This window comes from Oncorhynchus keta, chromosome 2, assembly GCF_023373465.1.
Source record: "Oncorhynchus keta strain PuntledgeMale-10-30-2019 chromosome 2, Oket_V2, whole genome shotgun sequence".
Classification (NCBI taxonomy): Eukaryota; Metazoa; Chordata; class Actinopteri; order Salmoniformes; family Salmonidae; genus Oncorhynchus; species Oncorhynchus keta.
Genome location: NC_068422.1, coordinates 25,855,385 through 25,872,674, shown reverse-complemented (window position 1 = coordinate 25,872,674; position 17,290 = coordinate 25,855,385). Strand labels below are relative to the sequence as shown.

The 17,290-nt window shown below is 42.1% G+C and overlaps 1 protein-coding gene across 3 annotated transcripts in view; it reads right to left on the bottom strand.

The window, feature by feature from the left end:
* The window catches only part of LOC118398618 (metal transporter CNNM4), a 31,163-nt gene that overhangs the window by 9,228 nt on the left and 4,645 nt on the right, over positions 1-17,290 (bottom strand). For all 3 annotated transcript variants that reach the window (XR_008075135.1, XM_052474483.1, XM_052474482.1), the window contains exons 4-7: positions 15,822-15,965; positions 8,542-8,682; positions 8,214-8,383; positions 5,100-5,199 (exon numbers count right to left, since the gene is read on the bottom strand). Coding sequence is in view for 2 of the 3 variants with exons in the window: in XM_052474483.1 (XP_052330443.1) it covers positions 5,100-5,199; positions 8,214-8,383; positions 8,542-8,682; positions 15,822-15,965 (555 nt within the window). In the remaining variant the exon portion in view is untranslated. The remainder of the gene's footprint in view (positions 1-5,099; positions 5,200-8,213; positions 8,384-8,541; positions 8,683-15,821; positions 15,966-17,290) is intronic.

Sequence of the window (17,290 nt, the reverse complement as noted above, 5' to 3'; positions counted from 1 at the left end):
TAACCTCATTACAGTATTTTTGCGGGTAACATACGTAACTGATTTCAGCTACATTTGTTTGTAGTCAGATAACATGTAACTGATTCCATGTAAACAGTTATTCCCCAACCCTGATTTCGACAAATAAATCAGTCCCCAAAAACTCTGTGTTGAATTTCAAAATCCCGATATGACCCAATAACCAAAAAATGCTGCCCACCCCTGAAATACACACACACACACAAACGCTCGCTCACGTGCACGTCACTGGGCTGGTCCTCTTGTGTCTGCTTATCAGTGTGTTATATCACACAGGTCAGGACATGTCTTTCCACTAAACAATTTTCTTTAAACAGCTTTAATTGCTGGAGTTACATAGTTTCCACTGCAGCTTCTCCCACAGATTCAAAAGAAAATTAATAGTGGATTTTGCACACACATACAGTGCCTTTAGAAATGATTCACAGCCCTTTACTTTTTCCACACTAATATATTTTGATGAGATAAGTGTTCAACCCCCTGAGTCAATACATGTTAAAATCACCTTTGGCAGTGATTACCGCTGTGAGTCTCTTCTGGGTAAGTCTCTAAGAACTTTGCACTGGATTGTACAATATTGGCACCTTATTTTTTTTTAATTCTTCAAGTATGGTGGTGGCTGCATCATGTTATGAGTATGCTTGTCATCGGCAATGACTAGGGAGTTTTTTAGGATAAAAAGAAACAGAATGTCTAGACAGCCATTTTCAAGTCTTGCCATAGATTTGCCACTCAGGAACATACAATGTCATCTTGGTAAGCAACTCCAGGCTATAGTTGGCTTTGTGTTAGGTTATTGTCCTGCTGAAAGGTGGATTTGTCTCCCCGTGTCTTTTGGAGAGCAGACTGAACCAGGTTTTCCTCTAAGATTTCGCCTGGGCTTAGATCTATTCTGTTTATTTTTATCCTAAAAAACTCCCTAGTCCTTGCCGATGAAAAGCATACTCATAACATGATGCAGCCACCACCATACTTGAAATGAATAGGGGTACTCAGTGATGTGTTGTGTTGGATTTGCCCCAAAAATAATGTTTTGTATTCAGGACATAACGTTAATTTATTTGCCACATTTTTTTGCAGTATTACTTTAGTGCCTTACAGGATACATGTTTTGAATATTTGTATTCTGTACAGGCTTCCCTCTTTTTCACTCTGTCATTTAGGTTAGTATTGTGGAGAAACTACAATGTTGTTGAGCCATCCTGTTCTACCATCACAGCCATTAAACTCTGTAACTGTTTTAAAGTCACCATTGGCCTCATGGTGAAATCCCTGAATGGTTTCCTTCCTCTCCTGCTACTGAATTAGGAAAGACGCCTGTATCTTCGTAGTGACTGGGTGTATTGATGCAAATATTTACTCCTTTAGGCTTGCCATAACAAAGAGGCTGAATACTTATTGACTGTTCCCTCAATTGTTTTTGTAGGTTACTGTGGCTATTTGATCGTAATGTACAGTGCATTCGGAAAGTATTCAGACCTCTTCATTTTTTCCACATTTTGTTACGTTACAGCCTAATTGACAAAGCAAAAATAGGTTTTTAGACATTTTTACAATTTTTCTTTTTTTTAAACTTCTGAAAAATAACATTTACATTTACATTTTCAGACCCTTTACTTAGTACTTTGTTGAAGCACCTTTGGCAGCGAATACAGCCTCGAGTCTTCTTGGGTATGACGCTACAAGTTTGGCACACCTGTATTTGGGGAGTTCCTCCCATTCTGCTTTGCAGATCCTCTCAAGATCTGTCAGGTTGGACGGGGAGCATCACTGCACTGTTATTTTCAGAGATGTTCAATCGGGTTAAAATCCGGGCTCTGGCCACTCAAGGACATTCAGAAACGTGTCCCAAAGCCAGTCCTGCATTGCCACTCCTCTGTTGTCTTGGCTGTGTGCTTAGGGTCATTGTCCTATTGGAGGGTGAATCTTCGCCCCCAGTCTGATGTCCTGAGCGCTCTCGAGCAGGTTCACATCAAGGATCTCTCTGTACTTTGCTTCGTTCATCTTTCCCCCGATCCTGACAAGTCTCCCAGTCGCTGCCGCTGAAAAACATTTTGCTGCATGATGCTGCCACCACCATGCTTCACCGTAGGGATGGTTTTGGCCAGGTGATGAGTGGTGCCTGGTTTACTCCAGATGTGACACTCAGGCCAAGGAGTTCAATCTTGGTTTCATGAGACCAGAGAATCTTGTTTCTCATGGTCTGGGAGTCCTTTAGATGCCTTTTGGCAAACTCCAAGTGGGCTGTCATGTCACTTTTACTGAGGAGTGGCTTCCGTCTGGCCGCTCAACCATAAAGACCTGAGTGGTGGAGTGCTGCAGAGACGGTTGTCCTTCTGGAAGGTTCTCCCATCTCCAACAGAGGAACTCTGGAGCTCTATCAGAGTGACCATCGGGTTCTTGGTCACCTCCCTGACCAAGGCCCTTCTCCCCTGATTGCTCAGTCTGGTCGGATGTCCAGCTCTAGGAAGAGTGTTGGTGGTTTCAAACTTCTTCCATTTAAGAATGATGGAGGCCACTGTGTTCTTGGGGGACCTTCAATGCTGCAGAAATGTTTCGGTACACTTCCCCAGATCAAACAATTCAACCTCATGGCTTGGTTTTTGCTCTGGCATGCACTGTCAACTGTGGGACCTTATATAGACAGATGTGTGCCTTTCCAAATCATGTCCATTTAGTTGAATTTACCACAGCTGGAATCCAATCAAGTTGTAGAAACATATCAATGGATGATCAATGGAAACAGGATGCACCTGAGCTGAATTTCGAGTCTCATAGTAAAAGGTCTGAATACTTATGTAAATAAGGCATTTTTAATACATTTGCTAACATTTCTGAAAAACTGTTTTTGCTTCGTCATTTTGGGATATTGTGTGTAGATTGATAAGGAAAAAATGTAATTGAATCAATTTGAATCAAAGGCTGTAACGTAACAAAATGTGGAAGAAGTGAACGGGTCTGAATACTTTCTGAATGCACTGTAGGCCTACCAGAGTAGCCTACCATCAACAAAATGGAGAAAATGCATCCCATAACATTTTAACAAGGAAATAGCTGTTCTATCATTCAGCCTACAGTAGCAGCCAATGTGTCGTGTTCAATGTAGGCCTTTGAAAAAAACAACATGCAGTGCTTGACATTAACCTGTTTATCCACTTGTCCTTCAGACAAGGAGGTGACTGAAAATCTTGTTGTGTTGTTTGATGCAAGAAACCACTTTACTTTGATTTCAAAACAAGGGCATCTATTCACGACCGCTCATGCTGTAAACACAGTCCAGTTCGACGTAAATGGTGTATATCCATATATGGCAATGGTCTATTTGCATATCGGCTTACTGCAGCTCTGATTATTTTTGCCGCACCGGTCTGTGTAGAATATGGGCTGAGTAGTGCGTGTCAATGCAATACAATCTTACTCCGATGTGTTCTGCCTACAATAAAATATTTTACATAGTTCGTTTTGTTTCGGTATGCTGCGTTGAAAGTGGCTAATATTGCGTTGATTCAATCACAATTGCCACAGTAAAGGGAAATATTGATAGTGTTAACAGGGACAACTCTAGAACAGTGTTCACCAACCTTTTCTGAATCAAGATCAATGCAAGCCGAGATCTATCGCTCAGATGTTTTTTTAACATGACTTAAAAAACATAAGCCTATACAACAATTAAAAACAGTATTGTAGCAATGAGGTTTGTGCAGTAAGCTATAGGCCCAATACATTACCACTGCATATCGGCTTTGCTTGAACTGCACTGCCAATACATTGTTGTTCGGGACATTTAAAAAAGTTATATTTAGGTAGGCTATATGATCACACTGGTAATAGATCTGTTGTTGTATTACTTGTGAAGTACAACTGAGTGGGCATACATTTAAATAATTTGCCTTTTATTTTATTGGGCTGATAGTGATGGTCAGTTTCAGTGGAAGGAGAGAGCAGCAGACTGAGGGTCCATCTCTAAACATCCCTCCGCTCTCCCTTTCCTCCACTGACACTGACCAAAAAGGACCCCGTCTCCCAGCTGATGGCGAAACTCGAGTTGCACCACATTATTTCTGCCTCATGCACAAATTCATGTTGTTACTCCTATGAACAGAGAAAGTGAAATATTCCTTGATAATAATAACAACAACGCAAGCCTATAGATACACTTTCCTACTCATACATTACTGCTGCAGTGCTTGTTGTAGCGCTGAGTGGAAATAGGAAGAAAACACATTTTATGGCTTATAAAAGTGTTGAACACAGTGTTGACAGTGCTGAGTAAGAACTTATCTTTGCTGTATTCGTTGACAGTCTCTCTCTCTAGTCATGGTTTTAAACGTTTTGAAATCTCACTGTATCTACTTCACTGTAGATTTCTTGTATGCCTGCTACCTTACTGCAGACACGTTAATCTGAGCTGTCTGATTGGCCAGCGGTAGGCCTATAGTGCACTTGATTTGCTCTTTGGGCCTGCTGGGAAGGCAGAGTTTACCCTCAGATACATTAAATAGTTCAAAATGGCAGCAGTTCACCCAAGACTTTATCGTTGTTTTTTTAACAGAAATATTTGGCGATTGACTAGAAATTCCTTGGAGATCGACGAGTCATTCACGATTGACAGGTTGTTGACCACTGCTCTAGAAAGTTGGGTTCAATCTCGTCTATCTCTCTGTGGGCTGATATTTCTGCGCACGCACAGTTCAGAGGGAACATTGCCAAGACATTTCAACTTTTCATATTTCATTAATTTGTTAAAAGGTCTAAAAACATAATTCCACTTTGACATTATGGGGTATTATGTGTAGGCCAGTGACACAAAATCTCAATCTAATCCATTTTAAATTCAGGCTGTGTGGAATGTGGAAAAGGTGGAGGGGTGTGAAGACTTTCTGAATGCACTGTAACACAGAAAAGCAGTGTAGCATTTAGAACAGGGAAAGCTGGGGTAAGAATGTATTTTTTCGAGTACAATAAATCCTCTTCATCACCATCATCATCACCGTCATCATCATCATTATCATCAACAACATCATAATCACTAACACCCGTTAATATCCCATTGTGTGTCGTTGGGGCCGTGGGTTATTTACCTATAGGTAGTGGTGGTATGAGGGCTGGCATGCCATAGTAGGAGAAAGCTCCGTTCTCAAAACGAAGAGCCTCCTTGCCAATCTCCACCTCCACTTTACCCTGCAATCACATAACACACAGACAGACTACTAAACACCAAAGTTTCCATAGATTTCCAATTACATAACTTTTAAAAATAACCAGTAGTTTTCCAACCCTAGCTGTGTATCTGTAGAACCAGGACAGTGTAGTATCAGTGTCTATGGTGTGTATCTGTAGATCCAGAACAGTATAGTATCAGTGTCTATGGTGTGTATCTGTAGATCCAGAACAGTGTAGTATCAGTGTCTATGGTGTGTATCTGTAGATCCAGAACAGTATAGTATCAGTGTCTATGGTGTGTATCTGTAGATCCAGAACAGTGTAGTATCAGTGTGTATCTGTAGATCCAGAACAGTGTAGTATCAGTGTCTATGGTGTGTATCTGTAGATCCAGAACAGTGTAGTATCAGTGTCTATGGTGTGTATCTGTAGATCCAGAACAGTGTAGTATCAGTGTCTATGGTGTGTATCTGTAGATCCAGAACAGTATAGTATCAGTGTCTATGGTGTGTATCTGTAGATCCAGAACAGTATAGTATCAGTGTCTATGGTGTGTATCTGTAGATCCAGAACAGTGTAGTATCAGTGTGTATCTGTAGATCCAGAACAGTATAGTATCAGTGTCTATGGTGTGTATCTGTAGATCCAGAACAGTATAGTATCAGTGTCTATGGTGTGTATCTGTAGATCCAGAACAGTGTAGTATCAGTGTCTATGGTGTGTATCTGTAGATCCAGAACAGTATAGTATCAGTGTCTATGGTGTGTATCTGTAGATCCAGAACAGTATAGTATCAGTGTCTATGGTGTGTATCTGTAGATCCAGAACAGTGTAGTATCAGTGTCTATGGTGTGTATCTGTAGATCCAGAACAGTGTAGTATCAGTGTCTATGGTGTGTATCTGTAGATCCAGAACAGTATAGTATCAGTGTCTATGGTGTGTATCTGTAGATCCAGAACAGTATAGTATCAGTGTCTATGGTGTGTATCTGTAGATCCAGAACAGTGTAGTATCAGTGTCTATGGTGTGTATCTGTAGATCCAGAACAGTGTAGTATCAGTGTCTATGGTGTGTATCTGTAGATCCAGAACAGTGTAGTATCAGTGTCTATGGTGTGTATCTGTAGATCCAGAACAGTGTAGTATCAGTGTCTATGGTGTGTATCTGTAGATCCAGAACAGTATAGTATCAGTGTCTATGGTGTGTATCTGTAGATCCAGGACAGTGTAGTATCAGTGTCTATGGTGTGTATCTGTAGATCCAGAACAGTGTAGTATCAGTGTCTATGGTGTGTATCTGTAGATCCAGAACAGTGTAGTATCAGTGTCTATGGTGTGTATCTGTAGATCCAGAACAGTATAGTATCAGTGTCTATGGTGTGTATCTGTAGATCCAGAACAGTGTAGTATCAGTGTCTATGGTGTGTATCTGTAGATCATCTGTAGAACCCAGTCCTGGGTTCAAATACTATTTCAAATATCTCAATTACTGTCACATACATTCAAAGTAAGTATTCAGATATCTATTTGAGAATGGTATTTGAAATACACTACCGTTCAAAAGTTTGTGGTCACTTAGACATGTCCTTGTTTTTGACAGAAAAGGTCATTCTTTGCCCATTAAAATAACATCAAAATGATCCGAAATAGATTGTTAATGTTGTAAATGACTCATGTAGCTGGAAACGGCAGATTTTTTATGGAATATCTACATGGGCGTACAGAGGCCCATCATCATCAACCATCACTCCTGTGTTCCAATGGCATGTTGTGTTAGCTAATCCAAGTTTATAATTTTAAAAGGCTAATTGATCATTAGAAAACCCTTTTGCAATTATGTTAGCACAGCTGAAAACTGTCATCCTGATTAAAGAAGCAATAAAACTGGCCTTCTTTAGACTAGGTGAGCATCCCAGAGTTGCCTCTTCACTGTTGACGTTGAGACTCGTGTTTTGCAGGTACTATTTAATGAAGCTGCCAGTTGAGGACTTGTGAAGCGTCTGTTTCTCAAACTAGACACTCTAATGTACTTGTCCTCTTGCTCAGTTGTGCACCGGGGCCTCCCACTCCTCTTTCTATTCTGGTTAGAGACAGTTTGCGCTGTTCTGTGAAGGGAGTAGTACACAGCATTGTACGAGATCTTCAGTTTCTTGCCAATTTCCCGCATGGAATAGCCTTCATTTCTCAGAACAATAATAGACTGACGAGTTTCAGAAGAAAGTACTTTGTTTTTAGCCATTTTGAGCATGTAATCAAACCAACAAATGCTGATGCTCCAGATACTCAACTAGTCTAAAGAAGGCCAGTTCTATTGCTTCTTTAATCAGGACGACGGTTTTCAGCTGTGCTACCATAATTGCAAAAGGGTTTTCTAATGATCAATTAGCCTTTTAAAATGATAAACTTGGATTAGCTAACACAACATGCCATTGGAACACAGGAGTGATGGTTGCTAATAATGGGCCTCTGTATGCCCATGTAGATATTCCATAAGAAATCTGCTGTTTCCAGCTACAATAGTAATTTACAACATTAACAATGTCTACACTGTATTTCTGATCAATTTGATGTTATTTTAATGGACTAAAAATGTGCTTTTCTTTCCGAAACAAGGACATTTCTAAGTGACCCCAAACTTTTGAACAGTAGTGTAAATATTAGAAAATATGCTCAAATACTCTAGTTAACTATTTTTATTTAATTTGATGTAATTTGAATAACAATTAAATACTCATAAAAGTACTTGTTTTGGGCTGTGTATTTGATCATACTAGAAACAGGACAGTATAGCATCAGTGTGTATGGTGTGTACCTGTAGAACCAGGTCAGTGTAGTATTAGTGTGTATGGCGTGTACCTGTACAACAAGGACAGTGTAGTATTAGTGTGTATGGCGTGTACCTGTACAACAAGGACAGTGTAGTATTAGTGTGTATGGCGTGTACCTGTACAACAAGGACAGTGTAGTATTAGTGTGTATGGCGTGTACCTGTACAACAAGGACAGTGTAGTATTAGTGTGTATGGCGTGTACCTGTAGAACCAGGACAAAGTAGTCGACAGGTTTGTTCCTCATATACAGGAAGTGCTGTGGTGCTTGTTTGTTCTTTCTGTCAAACTTTAGTTCCTGAACGACACTGGGGTGTTTGATCAGACGAAGGAGAATCTTCTCTGAGAGATGACATGGCCTGAAGGGCTCCACTTCTAGAAAGAGAGAAAGAAAGAAAGAAAGAAAGAAAGAAAGAAAGAAAAGAAAGAAAGAAAGAAAGAGTGGGTGAATAGAAAAGATTGTAACGCGTGAGTGCACGTACAGATGCACGTACACACACACACAAACACATCCCTCCACACAGAGGTCCTACCTGTGGCCAGGAAGCGGTGTGTAGCAAGCAGCAGTTGAGGAGACATCTTCACCTTCATTTCGTTCTCTGTCAGGTTAAAGATGGAGAAGTCGTGTTGCTTCCTCTCATGGTGAGACACGCGCCTCTTAGTCCTCTTATCAACTAGGGAACCATTAAGCAATTAACCAATTAACCATCCATCAATCAATTACATGTTTTATTTGTTACTTACACAGTTATTTATCACAGGACACAAACTTATTTTTTAGTGTTCCAGAAACATCTGATGAAAACATATACACCCCCAACTCACTAATCTGATTTTAATCAAACAATCCCTCATCTGGGGAGTTTGATGAATAGCCTTAGATTGGACTGGTAATATGATGTTCAGATTGTGTTAAATAGTAAGGCTTCAGTATGAACAGCTGGTGTTATACTGAGGCCTGCGGTGCAGTCCCTGAGATTAGCTGCACTGTGCTATGTTTAACATACACACACACGCACAAGCACACACACACACAGCATTGTGATGATTGGTCGAATGTACGATTGAAGTCCGGTGTCCGACACACACAGCGACACACACAGCGTTGTGATGGCTGGTCTAATGTACGAATGAAGTCTGGTGTCCGATACACACAGCATTGTGATGATTGGTCTAATGTACGAATGAAGTCCGGCGTCCGATACACCCTGTTGTGATGACTGGTCTAATGTACGAATGAAGTCCCGTGTCCGATTTACGCAGCTATTAGCATGTGCATATTTTATATTTTTGCATTGGTAATCTGCCCAAGTTTTTTTTCTCCAACAGGCCCCTCCGTCGTGACGTCCCCTGAAGGCCCATCTGCTAGCCTGCTAGCCGCGGCCCTCTAGCTGTCTAGAGCATATTGGACTGTTAGCTGAATAGATCCATCGGCCAATTTCTTGGGCCACTATACCCATTTTGCCAATTGGACTTGGACCTCTCTGCTACTCGGATCCCTACTAATCCATCACGACGGGTCTATCAACGTCACCGCACGAGGAGGCTAAAACAGACTTTCCTCTGTCGTGACGTCCCTCTAAGGCCCTTCTGCTAGCATGCTAGCTGTCTGAATCGCTGTGTCTCCAGCCAGCCCAACCACGCACTGGACCCCTATGATCACTCGGCTACGCACGCTTCTCCCTAATATCAATATGCCTTGTCCATTACTGTCCTGGTTAGTGATTATTGTCTAATTTCACTGTAAAGCCTCTAGCCCTGCGTGCCTCAAGCAACCCATCTTGACAACGTCCGGTGAAATTGCAGAGTGCCAAATTCAAATTACAGAAATCATAATATTAAACATTCATGAAAATACAAGTGTCATACATCACTTAAAAGATAAACTTCTTGTTAATCCAGCCGTGTTGTCAGATCTCAAAAAGGCTTTACGGTGAAAGCACACCATGTGATTTTCTAAGGACAGCGACATGCATACAAAAGCATTAAAAACATTTTCCAACCAAGCAGATGCATCGCGAAAGTCAGAAATAGCGATAAAATACAACCTTTACCTTTGAAGATCTTCATCTGGTTGCAATCACAGGGGTCCCCTGTTACATAACAAATTGTCCTTTTGTTCGATAAAGTCCTTCTTTATATTCCCAAAAAAGTATGTTTATTTGGCGAGCTTCATTCGTTTCCCCTCGTTCAAAATGCATACAAAATTAATCCCAAACGTTACCAATAAACTTGGTCCAAACATGTCAAGCAACATTCCTAATCAATCCTCAGGTACCCTAATATGTAAATAAATGATAACATTTAAGACTGAAAATAGTATATTCAATACCGGAGTGCGTCACAATCATTTTCCAACCAAGCAGATATAGAAATAGTGATAAAGTAAAATGCTTACCTTTGAAGATTTTCATCTTTTTGCAATCCCAAATGTCCCAGTTACACAATGAATGGTTGTTTTGTTCGATAAAGTCCTTCTTTATATCCCAATTTATTTTGTTTATTTGGTGCGTTTGATTCAGAAATACACCTGTTCCAACTCGCCCAACATGCCTACAAATGAATGTAAAAAGTAACCTGTAAACTTGGTTCAAACATTTCAAACAATGTTTCTAATCCAACCTCAGGTACCCTAATATGTAAATAATCAATAAAATTTTAGACCGAATAAACTGTTTCCAATACCGGAGAAAAACAACGAGGAGAGCACAGTCATTCACGCGCACCAAAAGACTAGAGTCCATCTGAGTGACACTTAGAAAGAATACGACTACTTCTTCGTTTAAAAAATAAATAAACATTGAACAATTTCTAAAGACTGTTGACGTCTAGTGGAACCATAGGAACTGCAATCTGGGTCCTAATAATTCAGCTTTCCCATAGCAAAGCATTGGAAATTCGAATGACCTCAAAAAATAATTTTCCTGGATGGATTGTCCTCAGGGTTTCACCTGCCAAATTTGTTCTGTTATACTCACATACATTATTTTAACAGTTTTAGAAACGTTAGTGTTTTCTATCCAATACTACCATGCATACGCATATCCTAGCTTCTGTGCCTGAGTAACAGGCAGTTTACTTTGGGCACCTCAGTCATCCAAACTTCCAAATACTGCCCCCATCCCTAAAAAGTTAACCAACCATTTAAATCCACCTCCCACATATGCGGTGACATCACCTGGTTTAAACGTTTCTAGAGACAATATCTCTCTCATCATTACTCAATGCCTAGGTTTACCTCCAATGTACTCACATCCTACCATACCTTTGTCTGTACATTATGCCTTGAATCTACTCTATTGCGCCCAGAAACCTGCTCCTTTTAATCTCTGTTCTGAACGTACGAGACGACCAGTTCTTATAGCCTTTAGCCGTACCCGTATCCTACTCCTCCTCTGTTCCTCTAGCAGTGAATACGACATCATAACTACCATCGATAAGAGTCATTGCTGACATTGCTGTGCAGACGTATTCATCAACCTGGCCAATGCTTTCGACTCTGTCAATCACCACACTCATATCGGCAGACTCAGCAGCCTTGGCTTCTCAAATGATTGCCTTGCCTGGTTCACCAACTACTTCTCTGATAGAGTTCAGTATGTCAAATCGGAGGGCCTGTTGTCCGCACCTCTGGCAGTCTCTATGGGGGTGCCACAGGGTTCAATTCTCGGGCCGACTCTCTTCTCTGTATACATCAATGATGTCGCTCTTTCTGCTGGTGATTCTCTGATCCACCTCTACGCAGACGACACCATTCTGTGTACCTCTGACCCTTCTTTGGACACTGTGTTAACTAACCTCTAGCAGTGTAGAGGTTAATCCAGGCCCTGCAGTGCCTAGCAGCTAGGCCCTAGCTCCACTCCTATTCCCCAGGTGCTCTCATTTGTTGACTTCTGTAACCGTAAAAGCCTTGGTGTCATGCATGTTAAAATTAGAAGCCATCCTCCCTAAGTTTGTTTTATTCACTGCTTTAGCACACTCTGCCAACCCAGATGTCTTAGCCTTGTCTGAATCCTGGCTTAGGAAGACCACCAAAACGCCTGAAATTTCCATCCATAACTATAACATTTCCAGACAAGACAGAACTGCCAAAGGGGGCGGTGTTGCAATCTACTGCAGAGATAGCCTGCAGAGTTCTGTCTTACTATCCAGGTCTGTACCCAAACATTTCGAGCTTCTACTTTTAAAATCCACCTTTCCAGAAACAAGTCTCTCACCGTTGCCGCTTGCTATAGACCACTCTCTGCCCCCAGCTGTGCCCTCGATAGCATATGTGATTTGATTGCCCCCCATCTATCTTTAGAGCTCGTGCTGCTAGGTGACCTAAACTGGGACATGCTTAACATCCCAGCCATCCTACAGTCTAAGTTTTATGCCCTCAATCACACACAAATGAAGAATGAACCCACCAGGTACAACCCCAAATACGTAAACACGGGCACCCTCATAGATATCATCCTAACCAACTTGCCCTCCAAATACACCTCTGCTGTTTTCAACCCAGATCTCAGCAATCACTGCCTCATTACCTACATCCGTAATGGGTCAGCGGTCAAATGACCACCCCTCATCACTGTCAAACGCTCCCTAAAACACTTCAGTGAGCAGGCCTTTCTTATCGACCTGGCCTGGGTATCCAGGAAGGATATTGACCTCATCCTGTCAGTAGAGGATGACTGGATATTCTTTAAAAGTGCCTTTCTCACCATCTTAAATAAGCATGCCCCATTAAAAAAAAATTGAACCAGGAACAGATATGGCCCTTGGTTTTCTCCAGACCTGACTGCCCTAGAGCAGCACAGTTGTGTGGCGTTCTGCATTAGCATCGAATAGCCCCCGTGATATGCACCTTTTCAGGGAAGTTAAGGAACCAATATACACAGGCAGTTAGGAAAGCTAAGGCTAGCTTTTTAAAGGAGAAATTTGCATCCTCTAGCACAAACTCAAAAATGTTCTGGGACATTGTAAAGTCCATGGACAATAAGAGCACCTCCTCCCAGCTGACCACTGCACTGAGGCTAGGAAACACTGTCACCACCGATAAATCCACTATAATTGAGAATTTCAATAAGCATTTTTCTACAGCTGGCCATGCCTTCCACCTGGCTACCCCTACCCCGGTCAACAGCCCTGCACCCCCCACAGCAACTCGCCCAAGCCTCCCCCATTTCTCCTTCACCCAAATCCAAATAGCTGATGTTCTGAAATTGCTGTAAAATCAGGACCCCTACAAATCAGCCGGGCTAAACAATCTGGACTCTCTCTTCCTAAAATTATCTGCCGAAATTGTTGCAACCCCTATTACTAGCCTGTTCAACCTCTCTTTCGTATTGTCTGAGATTTCCAAAGATTGGAAAGATGCCGTGGTCACCCCCCTCTTCAAAGGGGAAGACACTCTAGACCCAAACTGCTATATCTATCCTACCCTACCTTTCTAAGGTCTTTGAAAGCCAAGTTAACAAACAGATTACCAACCATTTCGAATCCCACCGTACCTTGTCTGCTATGCAATCTAGTTTCAGAGCTGGTCATGGGTGCACCTCAGCCACGCTCAAGGTCACAAACGACATCATAACTACCATCGATAAGAGACATTGCTGTGCAGACGTATTCATCAACCTGGCCAATGCTTTCGACTCTGTCAATCACCACACTCATATCGGCAGACTCAGCAGCCTTGGCTTCTCAAATGATTGCCTTGCCTGGTTCACCAACTACTTCTCTGATAGAGTTCAGTATGTCAAATCGGAGGGCCTGTTGTCCGCACCTCTGGCAGTCTCTATGGGGGTGCCACAGGGTTCAATTCTCGGGCCGACTCTCTTCTCTGTATACATCAATGATGTCGCTCTTTCTGCTGGTGATTCTCTGATCCACCTCTACGCAGACGACACCATTCTGTGTACCTCTGACCCTTCTTTGGACACTGTGTTAACTAACCTCCAGATGAGCTTCAATGCCATACAACTCTCCTTTCCGTGGCCTCCAACTGCTCTTAAATGCAAGTAAAACTAAATGCATGCTCTTCAACCGATCGCTGCCCGCACCTGCCCTCCCGTCCAGCATCACTACTCTGGACAGTTCTGACTTAGAATATGTGGACAACTACAAATACCTAGGTTTCTGCTTAGACTTTAAACTCTCCTTCCAGGCTCACATTAAGCATCTCCAATCCAAAATTAAATCTAGAATAGGCTTCCTATTTCGTAACAAAGCATCCTTCACTCATGCTGCCAAACATACCCTCGTAAAACTAACCATCCTTCCGATCCTCAACTTTGGCGATGTCATTTACAAAATAGCCTCCAACACTCTACTCAACAAATTGGATGCAGTCTATCACAGTGCCATCCATTTTGTCACCAAAGTCCCATATAGGGGCGGCAGCGTAGCCTAGTGGTTAGAGCGTTGGACTAGTAACCGGAAGGTTGCGAGTTCAAACCCCCGAGCTGACAAGGTACAAATCTGTCGTTCTGCCCCTGAACAGGCAGTTAACCCACTGTTCCTAGGCCGTCATTGAAAATAAGAATGTGTTCTTAACTGACTTGCCTGGTTAAATAAAGGTAAAATAAAAAAATAAAATATACTACCCACCACTGCGAGCTGTATGTATAGTCTGTCCAACTACCTCAACTACCTCATCCCCATACTGTATGTATGTATTTATTTACCTTGCTCCTTTGCACCCCATACTGCTGCTATTTGCACATTCATATTCTGCACATCTACCATTCCAGTGTTTAATTGCTATATTGTAATTACTTCACCACCATGGCCTATGTATTGCCTTAACTCCCTTATCTTACCTCATTTGCACTCACATTTGTGCTGTATTATTGACTGTATGTTTGTTTATTCCATGTGTAACTCTGTGTTGTTTTATGTGTCAAACTGCTTTGCTTTATCTTGACCAGGTCGCAGTTATAAATGACAACTTGTTCTCTACTAGCCTACATGGTTAAATAAAGGTGAAATAAACAAATGTGAAACAAATTGGTGTGACATAACATTTTGATTTTATTGGTCCAAGTGACCCATCATTATTTTCTCGGGAAATGGGGAGGAGCTTGGTCAGGAAGTCCCGGGATACTGGTCACAGATACTCAACCCTAACACACACACACACGCACGCACGCACGCACACACGCACACACAAACACACACACACACACTCTCTCTACTCTTTTTACCCCTCTCTTTCTCTCTCTCTCTCTTACCATGGGAGCCTACTTTATACAGCATACAGTATACAGTCTCCTTGCAATTAAACATGTAACAGGTTTGAAACATCAATGATGTTCCCAAAAAGGGTTAGGGAAGTCTGTTATTATGCACACAGTGTTTACCCCATTGGTGGTTGTATCTTACATGGAAGAAATATGCAATATTTGATAATACAGCATAATGAAAAATAAACAATGTACAGTGCAAGGACAATGAGCAACACAATTCACCATGAAATGCATTTGCCAGTCCAATACTGTAGCCGGTAAAACAAAAGGCTCTTTTGATGAGGTCACTAGGTATAAATGTAGTATCTCTCTCTCACTCGCTTTCTCTCCCCCCTCCCTCTCTCACTCGCTCTTTCTTTGTCTCGCTCTCGCTGTCTCTCTCACTCACACACACACTGGAGAGAGAGCATTAAGCCCCAATTAACCCAGTGGTAATTATCTATAGGATAAGTTCATTACTTCTGATGAATTATTATGCATCAGATCAGGTGATGGGAGCAGCAGGAAGGGATATCGGTGGGATAAATAGCATAGATGGAGACAGGAACAGGGAAACCGAGAGATAGTTTTTAAATTGTACATACTGAAGAGGTCTGTCTCGTCCACAATCTCAGACTTGATGATTTCTTCGATAACATCCTCCAAAGTAACAATTCCCAGGACCTCGTAGAATGGATCTCCCTCCCCTTCACTATTCACCCTGTGGACTATAGCCAGATGGGATTTACCTAGGAGAGAGAGGAGAAGGTGAGAGAGAGAGAGAGAGAGAGAGAGAGAGAGAGAGAGAGAGAGAGAGAGAGAGAGAGAGAGAGAGAGAGAGAGAGAGAGAGAGAGAGAAGGCAAAGGAGGGGAAGGATGGTGGAGGGAGGGAGAGAGAAAGAGAGGGGGAGAGGTAGAGAATGGGGGAGAGAGAGAGAATGGGGGAGAGAGAGAGGGGGGGGCAAAGGAGGGGAAGGGGGAAAGGATGGTGGGTGGAGGGAGGGAGAGAGAGGAGGTGAATACAGAGTTATTAGAGAGAGAGAGAGAGAGAGAGAGAGAGAGAGAGAGAGAGAGAGAGAGAGAGAGAGAGAGAGAGAGAGAGAGAGAGAGAGAGAGAGAGAGAGAGAGAGAGAGAGAGAGAGAGAGAGAGAGAGAGAGAGAGAGAGAGAGAGAGAGAGAGAGAGAGAGAGAGAGAGAGAGAGAGAGAGAGAGGTTAGAGAAATGGATAGTAGGATCTATTTGTGGTGAGTCTGGAAATCCTTCTGTCATTAAAGCAGATAAAAAATCAACACAACGCCAATCAGGAGACTCTTACAGTAAGTAGCCGTTAAGCCAGAGATTGATGCCCTCCCCTGCTGATATGAGTCAGTCATACAGTACATACTGTAGATAAGTCATATATTTGTGTTATTATTACTGAGAACTGGCCAGATCCCAAATGAAAATACCCTCAGCGGTGTGTGTGCGTGTGGGGGTGATTAATAGAGACATTTTGACAGTCAGGAAAACTTGGTGGTTACGTAAACACATCCTGAGATTACGTAACCAGTCTGAGGAAGCCTGGTTCTGACGAGTAGACTCACTAGCCATACTGCTGCTTGGCAACTCCAGGCACACACATGCCCACACACCTACACTCACTCACACACATACCCACAAACATAAACACACAAAGATGCATGTTTTTAAACTCTCATACATATGCATGAATGAACTGCATGCACACAGACATAGCATGAACGCATGCCCACACAGCATCATGAAGCCTCCTACTACATATCAAACCTTTTTGAGATTGGAACTCTACTCCATATTGAGTCTAACTCTTGTTCAACTATCAAATCCTCTTAGTTTGAGGATTTTTTAAAAAACTGTCCACTATGAAAGGCACTGACTTTGCTAGCACCTTACATAACAATTTACAAGTACACTGCCTTGTGTGTCAGTCCAATACAACAACAGAGACGCTGTGGTTTATTTCCATGGCTTGTGAACGATTTAGTCACCGTGGCATTTCATGTAACACTCCCCACCTCCCTCCTAACCCTATTGCCTTCCCGAAACAGCCTCCATC